This window comes from Emydura macquarii, unplaced genomic scaffold (genome assembly GCF_026122565.2).
Source record: "Emydura macquarii macquarii isolate MOO-44397 ecotype Brisbane River unplaced genomic scaffold, CSIRO-AGI_Emac_v2 contig_3080, whole genome shotgun sequence".
Taxonomy (NCBI): Eukaryota; Metazoa; Chordata; order Testudines; family Chelidae; genus Emydura; species Emydura macquarii.
The window spans coordinates 1,406,755-1,417,053 of NW_027133217.1; the positions used below are offsets into that span (position 1 = coordinate 1,406,755).

The window sequence follows — 10,299 nt, forward strand, 5'->3', positions numbered from 1 at the left end:
CACACTAGAAAGAAGAATCCTGACAATATAAAACAAATCAAACCAGTTGTTGATGGTATCAGCCTATTAGAGGTTTGGTGTCCATTTCCTAGGTTTACATTATTAGTTACAGTAAATAGTAGTTCGCTTCATGATAATTTTGAGGTAAAGTTAAGGATCTTTAAAGGGTGTAAAAATGATCACACACTATTTCCCAGAATTTGCTACATCTTCAAATAAAGCTGATTTCTAAGGGCTAAATTGTGATTCAGTCTATCCAGACTTATAGGGCCATAAACCAGACGTGAGTTTGGATAGTCCCCACATCCCTGTGCCTGCCTGACAAAGTAGATGCTGCAGGCTTGGTATTTCTCCCTCCCCATGCAGGATGGTGGGAAATAGGCAGAGAGGGTGGGAAATGGTTCCAGCCTGAGCTCCAATCTTAATGACCCTTTGGGGACAGCTGAGTTGATGCAGGAAATATAGTAATCTGCTGCTAATAAGATCCAGTTCCTTCCTTCGACTGCTCATGAGGCAGCATCCCTACACATTGCCCCTTATCCAGTAAATGGACAATCTTGCCACGCATTAAACAGAGCTAATGTGCCAAACACTTGAGAGTTGCAATGGAGAGTTGCGGGTACTTTCAAGATTTGGTCTTTGGTAAGTGAAATTATAGCAGTGCTATAGTTTGTATCTTCTTACTCAAATTCACATAGAGCCCACCCTATTGGGATGATTATGATGGTTGTATATTGTCTCCATAAATAAGCAAACATCCAGGGACGCATAATTGTGAATCATTTATTGCATGGTCTATTCCCAGAAGTCAGAAGACTTACTAACGTATATCGTACAAAGGGCCACTAGGAAAGAACATTAATTATAATTAGCCACTGCTACCCTTACAAACACCTACCACGTTTATTTGTTCATATGCCCACATTTTTTTTAAACATGTGCCTCTTGGGCTGACCTTTTCTGTGATTTTTTCCAGTGTTTTTGTAAGTTTGAGCAAAAACATTTCACTTGTTTTTGTGTTGTTGAAGAGCGACAACATATGCTTTTGGTTCAAGCCAGTCTGGTTAGTTGTCCATGGTCAAGGAGAATCTTTACTTATTAATTATTTCTAAAGGTGGAGAGTTTCAGTTTGTGGCAAGGAAGTCTTTTGCAGTTTAATAGTGGAGGTCAGGAGACCTAGGTTCTATTGACACCTCAGCCACTAACATCTGTATCAACTTGGGCAAGTCACTTCACCTCTGTTGTCCTTAGTTTCTCCCTCAGTAGAGCAAGAATAATAGTACTTGCCCATTTTTGTAAAGGACTTTGAGATCTGTGTATAAGAAAGTGTTTATTATTATTTTTTGTGCTGTTTCTCTCTTCCATTCAACTAACTCTTATCACTCCGATTTATTTCTCCTTGGGAATTAGAGTTGGATTCAGAAGTATGTTTTAAGCTTAAGGCATCGCAACCCCAAATGGTTTGTACTACTAAATCTTTTCTTATCTTTGGAATTTTGCAGTACTGCATTAACTCCAAATAGTTTCACCATTCCAGCTGGAAAATCTCTCCAAGAGTCCTCTGAGCTTGTGGTGTGTCTTTGGAGATAGCCATTTTTCATTGTTCAGTCTAGAGAAAAGTTGGGGTTCTTTAACATCTCCTAAAAAGTGGAACTGTGTCTTCTGAGTCCTTATGGGCTCTGCTTTCTTGGACCAGATGTGCAAAAGCAATGTTCATTGAAATGATGCCCTTCACCCAAGGCTGTAGTTTGTAAGCAAGAAGGCAGGACCAAGGTCTGGTAAAGCCTTATGCAAGAATAGAGAAAGAGTCAAGAAGTGGAGAGTAGAATTATCTTCATTCAAAGTGAAATTTGCCCCTATGGAGGGGACCAGAACACAATCTGTGCAGGACTTAACTGATGCACAGTCTCATGCTAGCCCTTTGGATAGAAGCAGATTTAGTCTATGGTGCTCACTCTTATGGATCCATTTGCTAAAAGTTTGAAAAGATACCTGTTATCTCTTTCCACAAAATAGAGCAAACTCACAGTAGCAGAACTTCACTCTGCCTCTACAGGGCAAAAAGGGCCTTCTCCCATTTTACCACTTCCACAGAAAGTCCTACTAAGATTTAGGAGGAAAATAGGCAATTTATCTGAATGAAATGATCCACTCCATGAAAACTTTAAATGGCTCGTGTTTTACCCATGTGCCTTTGTCAGTCATTTAGGGAATCTCCATGGGCTTAGGGATATTTATTAAATATATTACACAGGACTTGCAGAAAAGAACAACAGTTTTTTTTTGGACTCCTTGAGAAATGTCTCTGATCCTTTTAATGGTTATAGATGATGACCGTCCGTGCATCTTATCCCATTGAAACAGCCTTTGAACTCAGTACTCTTTAAAATGGAGTTCTAAGGAGTATACAGTCATTTACTAATTACTGGGGAAAATTTAACTGTAGTTGGAGTTATGAGAAGGTGGCATTTTCTCCAGAAGCACATTCACCACCCACAACCCAAGGCAGCTGCCATAGGTTTGATTGAGTAAATTGATAATTTGATTGACTAAATTGAAAAAGAACTGATTGATGCTATTAGGTATTGCATGTATATTAGGTATTGCATGTATATTGCAATATTTCCCTTTAAAAAGAGTTTTGTCCCATATTTAAGAAGCGAGATCTTTTGTGTGCCACTACCCAACAGTACAAGGCTTTGTGGAAAGATGATTGGTAAAATATAAATGGTTCTTTCAATGGCAGGGTACCATTTTATAATATATGTACCACTTACGAGGTTTTCAGACTATTATACTTTTCTTCAAACAACACCTTTGCTCATATTACAATACCAGACTCATCCTGAATGGAATCTGCTCTCTATGATGATGATATTTGATCTGCCATTCCATGCGAATACTTAATGTTTGCAGGATTTGGGGAGAGGGCTTAGCACTTAGATTGTAAGCTCTTCAGGGCAGGGACTATCTTCTTGTTCTGGGCTTGTACAGTGCCTAGCATAGTGGGGCTCTGATCTATGATTTTGACTCCCAGGCATGATGATGGTGATGATAAATATCTGAAATGTCTCTGCAGATACAGTTCAGCCTTACACTGAAGATAAAGAAAATGATCTTATTCCTCCACTTGAGCATTGTATTAGGACAAAGTAAGTAACACTCATCTAAAATTGTATGACACAGATAGTTTCAGCTCTCTATATTTTTTCTTAAAATGAGGTTTTGACTTGCCATAAAACAAACATATTCTGCTGAGTCATACAGAGTTGCTGGTTCTTGTATGTTACTGTATGCTGTATGTTCTTGTATGTTATTATGATCACCGTATTAATGGACTGGGATGTTCAATTTAGTGCTTAAAGTAACTCACTAAGATCTGCCTGTATTACAGTAATTCTTCTTGACTTCCATAGCACCAGAATTTGGCCCCCAAAAGCTATTTGTTGCAAGGGCACAAGATGCATGTGACAAGGAGAAGAAAAGCCCTTTCTACTGTCCTTTTAAATGTCCAAATTCAGAGCACAGGGAAGCATGGGCAACTGTAATATAAATTGGATTTAGACATAAACGGGAAAAAAGGAGTAACAGGGCAGACAATGCTGTGAGCTTAACAGAGCAAACAGTACTGTAAGATAAACATGCATGCTTTAAATAAAACATGAGCATGGGGGCAGAATAGGGTATTTGTATGAACTCATAAAAATAATGGATCTGCTGCTATAACAGTATTAACTCAAACAACTGATGGTATAGAAGTCATTCTGGTAGTCATCCAGTATAGGTAAGGCTGCAAAACGGTTTCTATTATAATCTTCTGCTTTTACTGAAACATTCACCCTTTTCACCAAATTGTTCCTTCCATGTGTGATGTCAGTCTGATGGTGCTTTTAGTTATATATTGACAGTTTGAGTAAAATCCTTTTTATCTTGGGTGATGGTGAAAAAGATCTCAAATATTTCCATATTTAAAAAAATGGTGATCACCCTTTCCTTTATGGTGATAACTAATAAAAACAAAAACAAAAAAAGCAACATGCTATTTGAAACTTCGGTCTTGGCTTTTAAATAGCGATCTATGAGAAATATGTGCTTTCCGACGTTTGCAAAAGACATGTTTTTAAACAATATTCTGATTGTTTAAAAAAATGGGACTGAGCATGCACAGTAGAAATGGTTGTGTTTTTGGGTAAGCTCTTAGGCCAAATTCTTCCCTCAAATATACACCCAACTCTCACTGCAATGGTAATTTAATGCATATATCTGAGGACAGATTTTGGTACTTAAAAATAAACGTGATGGTCATGGTTGTGCAGCTATTTAATGACTTAATCCAGTTCACACATTGAAGTTGATGGGAAGATTCCCAGTGGTGTCGGAGATGGATGGGGATTATGTGAGCAACTAGCTGAAAAAAAATGTATCCTTTCCACTGGCACAGCTTTGAAACTTCATTAACTGGATATCTCTGGAGCAAGAAGCATACAAGCACAATTGGCGAAGCCTGTAGCACTTGTTAAATCAGCAACCCAAACAGCTCCACTTTTTTTAATTTCCTATTGTCATCTTTCCCCCCCCAGTTTTCTTTTAAAAAACAAACTGGGACATTAACTGTCAAACATCATTTCAAGGCAAAGCTGATATTACAGTCAACATCACAAAACATTAGAAAAGCCACAAAATAACATCACAACAGCGACATTAGCACATTACATTGCATGTATGGAATGAATCTATTCTTATGTCCTGGCTAAATATGCACAATTTAGGATGTGAAACCTGTACCCAAAGAATACACAGGATGGACAGTGAAGACAAAAAATTGTTGTTATAATCACTTCGTTTCCTGACTTTTTAGGATTGTCACATTGCAACACAAATCTACACAGTTTTTTTTTTTTTTTTTTTTTACTTTTTGCTACATTCATTTTTAGAGGATAGAATTAAAACTGAATTCCACTATCATCATATCTTGTTCCTATCTGTTCTCAGGACTAAGGGTTGTCTCCTTGATCTGTCCGTCTGTTCATCTAGTGCTCTTATTGATAAGTTGCTAATCTTTATACTATAGCCTGTCAGCAAACTGCCAGTCAAAGACTAGCAGGTCTTGAGGATGGTCATGGGACATTCCCTCCCCACCCACATTTGATTACTGTGTTCCTTAGAAACACCAAAAGGCACAGAGAGAAATGGAAAACAAATATTGTATGTTCTCATTTGTAACAGAAAATTTACACACTAAGTATGTTTAGGAAACAATGGTTATTATAAAGCAGGCACTGAAGTATACATGCAGAGACAGAGAGAATAGGAAAAATACTTTATATGGTACAGGCAGGGGAAATGCTTTTAAAAAAAACTTGTATTTAACAAAAACAACCCCAATCCCTACTATTGCCATAAGACTACTTATCAACAGCCTCTCACTATGCAGGCAAGAATAACCGCAAGATTTGGAGGAATTTTGGTGTTTCACCCTCTAGATTCTCAGAGCCAAGAAGTTTTGCTGAGAACTTCAATCCTAGATAGGAATTTTCAAAAGAACTCAATTTTCCCCTTTCCTCCCCACTATTCTGTTCAAGTTCTTCCATCATGACCATCACCCTAGAAACTGAGCACCTTCCAGTAGTGCATGAAGCAGTGTGGCTAACATCTGTCGTGTGATTTGTTCTCATTCTCCCCCTAGGGGGAGAATTTTGTGTGCAGTGTCGGGTTTTTATTTGCTCTTTTGAGGAGAGTGTTGAGGGGGAAGTTTTTTATTTTATTTTAACGTCCATGTTGCTCTGAGAAGACAAGGTCGGAGAAGAGCACTTTGCACTTGGAGCAAAAGGTAGCCCAGTCAGAACAATGCCTCCTGGTGTTGCTTCCAACTGCAGACTCCCGACCACAAGCCCTTCCATTGTGCCTCCCAGCTCCACACATCTGGGGAAGCAGTTAGATTCTGACCAAAAGATGTGTGGAATGTGCATCTCCGGGCTGTTCTGGTGATGCAGTGCAGGCTTCAGTAGAACAGGCTTATATCACAGGCCCCATCCTCAGTTGTTTTCTGTCTTCAGTGGTGGAAATAACATCTGTTAGTGGTGCCTGAGGGAACAAAACTTTGATCTTATTTTATCATTTAAACTCAGCAATATATTTTATTAACCCTTAGCCTCTATCTTCCTCTGCACTTTCTGGGATATACAGTAGCAGAATACAGCTTTTGTCCTTTGAAGTGACACACTCCATTAGGACAATAGGGAAGTTCCCAGTACCATATGCAGGGCAGCACTGCAGGTACGTTTCACTCAAGTTACTCACATATTATGCAGCAGCCAAGTAATTAACACAGCAACAGCTTTATGAACTTTATTCTAGACTGAATGCTCTGCAAGGACTTAATTCAGCTCCCTTTGGAGTCAAAGAAAATGCTTCCATTAACTTCAATGGGCTTTGGATGAGGTCTCAAGTGAACGGTATGAATTAGATTTTCTTTTTATTGTTAATCTGATAAAATATAATTGAATTGGAACCAAAAATCCTAGGTTAGAGTTGAGGTCTATTTTAGCAGGGTAGCATGGTAGGAAAGCTTGAATTGCCACTCTCCATGCCCTACCTCTTCTGCCAATAAGTAGAGAATTTGTCCAGCACCTGACAGTTCTGCACTTCGGGTGAGTTCGTGAAAAGAAAAATACTGACATCCTAGGGTCTTCAACTCAAGATTTTACATTGCAACCACCAGTTACAAAAGTGAACAAAAAAGGGATTTTTTTTCCAGCCTACAAATAGCTCAAGGGAAGTGGTTCGTAAATCAGTAAGGAAAATCAGCGTTGTTATGGGAGTTGTCCTGACTTTTACCACAGAATACATCTTCTACTTATGTTTTTTCTGAAGACTTAATTACAAACAAAATCTTCAGTGTACCATGACTAACATGTATCACCATGTACCAGGGAGAGTGATGTCAGCCATAACTATTGTAACGCAATACTTCAGCTGACAGTGACACATTCACCAGAGTGCTTATTGCTGCATGTGGTTTTGCATTTGCCAATCCAGACAGTTGTATCATAGCATCCCACCAGCTCATGGTGATGATGTGGTGGGCATAGCATGCATGGATGGCGACATGTGTGAGCTCTGTAGCATTGCATAAGAGGTCAGGACAGGATGCATAGTGGGGATTATATTTCTAGGCCACATTTTATTGCTCTTCAGTTCACATTAAGAAGGATGTTGATACATTGGAGAGGATACAGAAAAGAACAATAAGAATGATTAAAACAAAAACAACGAGAGTTCTGTGGCAGTTTAAAGCCTAACAAATTTAATTTCAGTTTATGCCTGCTGAAATTAAATGTGTTAGTCTTTAAAGTGCCACAGAACTCTCATTGTTTTTGCTGTATACAGACTAACATGGCTACCCCTCTGGACCTCTTCTTCAAGAATGATTAAAGAATTAGAAAACATGCCTGATAGTAATAGCATTCAGTCTACTTAGCTTAACAAAGAGAAAGATAAAGGGTTACTTGATTACACTCTAGAAGTATCTACATGGGGAACAAATATTTAATAATGGGTTCTTCCATCTACAAGAGGAAGGTATAATATGATCCAATGTCTGGAACCTGAAGCTAGACAATTCAGATTGGAAACAAGGCATACATTTTTAACAGTGAGGATAATTAATAATGTAACAATTTACCAAGGGTCATGGTAGATTCTTCATCACTGACAATTTTTAAATTAAGATTGGATGTTTCTCTAAAAGATCTGCTCTAGAACTTATTTTGGGGAAGTTCTATGGCCTGTGTGATACAGTCCAGACTAGATGATCACAATGGTCCCTTCTGACCCCGGAATCTGTGAATCACTGTCTGAACTTTTTCCAGTAATTCCAGTGTGGTCCACAAGACTTTCAAGCCAGATCAAAGTAACTGGTGGTTGCAATGTATTAGACTAGAGGTGACTCATTTTCAGGCAAATACTACATGCACCAGTGACTGTGTGTGTGTGTGTAGCTCAAATAATGTTCCATCTAAATCCCCAATTGTCCTCACCCTGGGCCCGATTTCAACCCAATGAGGTCATTGGTAAGACTCTCATTGACTTCAATAGGCTTTGGATCAAGGCCAGTGTCTTCCTCTGTGTTTGAAAGTGCCTAGCACATTTTGGTTGCTACTGCAATATAAATTAGTGAATAAATATGTAGCTATATACAGATGTAGAGGCCCACATGAAAATGTTCTTCTAAATATGTATGTTATCATTATTTCCAGGGCAGGGCAGGGGCAGACAAGAGAAGATATAGAATTTTCCTGTAGACATGAATCTGTTGCACTTTTGAAAGAAAAAAAAACAAACACTAGCACCTCCACCAGCAGCAAAATGTACTTTCCTAGGATTAGGGGCAAAAATACAAATCACCTATTCAGAGGTCTATCTATTTAGGAATGTGCAAATTGCCCAGTGAAGTTTGAGAGTTTAGAGCAATAGTAGCTGCATAGGTTTAATCCTTATAGGGATCACTAAGAGACACAAGCAAGATGATGTGTCAAACCCTTTTGTGGGAGAGAGATCAGGGCAGAAGGCAGTATATAATAGGAACAACTATTTGATTTTTAAATGTGTGCCTCTGATTGGAGTGGAAGGGGAAAATAAGGGGTTTTCAAGTGTGTGCCCCCTTTGTTTCTCTTCTGATGCTTGGCCTTAACAAAGTTTAAATAAGATCTGTAATATTATTCCCAGAAAATAAATTAGGAAGCCTGGAATTTAGGCTGTAAACTGGGATTTGAAAAGGAATGTAAGGAGGACAGCTCCTAATCCCATTGAAATTCAAGAGGAGTTGTGCACCTAATTCTGTCAGGTGCCTTTGAAAGTCTCACCCTTGAATACTAAGGGGAGAAACCTAATAAGAGACTGCTCAGTCTCCAGACCAATTCAGTTTTGGGGCCCCCTGTACCAAGAGTGCCAGCCAAAGTGCCAATGGGTTCTAGTTGAAGCAATGGCTCCAGAGAAGTGGATTACTGTTGAATACACGAAGACAGTAGTTGACATTAATGGGTCTACCCCAATTAAACACACCCTAAACTGCTTTTTTGGGGGTGACCACTCCAACTAGAAAATTAACCCATTTAAATAAAACAATCTCTTTCGTCTTTAGGTGGAAAGGAGCCGTTATTGACTGGAATGGCACAGAACCCATCTTGTGACTGTACTGAAATAAAAGGAAACTGCTGGAACAGCACATACCTATTCTCACCATTAAGAGAAGCGGGGTGAAACTCCTGGCCGCTTCTGCAACTTATGATGAGGCGGACTGACATGCGGTGTGCAGGCTGGAAGAATTTCACCTTGCACTTCAGATATTTCATCCATTGCATAAACAGCATTTACATAAATTCTTTGTCACTTCCTTTTATGCACAATGTGTCCACTGCCAAAACAAGCTTTTGGACAAAGCAGTAAAGCTGTCAACTTCTACTTGAGTTCCATTGCTGGATCCATTCTGCGTCTTGCAATTTGCTCCAAAGATCGGACAAAAGAAGCTGCACCCAGATTTCTTTGACATTGGCTTTCTCCTTCCCCAGTTCTCAACCAAGGAAACCAAGATACAAACCTGAAGCACTGCTGGAGAAAGATGTTATCCTCTTTCACTAGTTTTAGTAGTTCACACTTTCCAATGAATTGGTTGTTCCCAATGTGGGCATGTACAGTATGGCCTGGTCTACACACAGTTTTTGTACTAGTATAACTATGTCAGTTAGGGATACAATATTTACCGATATCGTTATACTGGTACAAGCCCTAGTGTGGAAGACAGTTTTACCAATATAAGGGTCCTTATACCAGTAGAGCTTATTCCTCTTCCTGTACAGGAGACTATGGCTACACTACAGACATCTGCAGCCACAGCTATGGGTACGTCTATACTGCTGGGGCTACACGAATCGATGCAGCGGGATCAATTGAGCAGGCTGCGGAGACCTGCTCAGTCAATGTCGGAAGTGCTCTCTAGTCGATGCCATTAATTCACACCCCGTCCCCGAAAGGAGTAAGTCTGCATCAACTGGAGCGTATCTCCCATCAACATAGCACAGTGGAGACGCCATGGCACAGCAACGTAAGTAAGTCGATGGGAGATACACAAGCTACATAATGTAGGCAGTGTAGACAGACCAGGCTTGAATCAGTCTGAGGTATGAAGAGATGGGATCCCTGACCAACATAGTTTTGCCAGGAGAAGCCCCTAGAGTAAAGTATGCTTTTACTGGTGTAGCTTGTTTCACTCATGGGGGTGGTTTTACTATATCAGAACCA

General features: G+C 39.4%; 1 protein-coding gene across 1 annotated transcript in view; it reads left to right on the forward strand.

Moving 5' to 3' along the window:
* Positions 1-9,485, forward strand: part of MINDY4 (MINDY lysine 48 deubiquitinase 4) — a 79,515-nt gene extending 70,030 nt beyond the window's left edge. Inside the window, exons 17-18 of the mRNA XM_067530399.1 lie at positions 3,080-3,152; positions 9,143-9,485. Of these exons, the coding sequence (XP_067386500.1) occupies positions 3,080-3,152; positions 9,143-9,191 (122 nt within the window). The 3' untranslated portion in view covers positions 9,192-9,485. The remainder of the gene's footprint in view (positions 1-3,079; positions 3,153-9,142) is intronic.
* Positions 9,486-10,299: the final 814 nt, after the last annotated feature.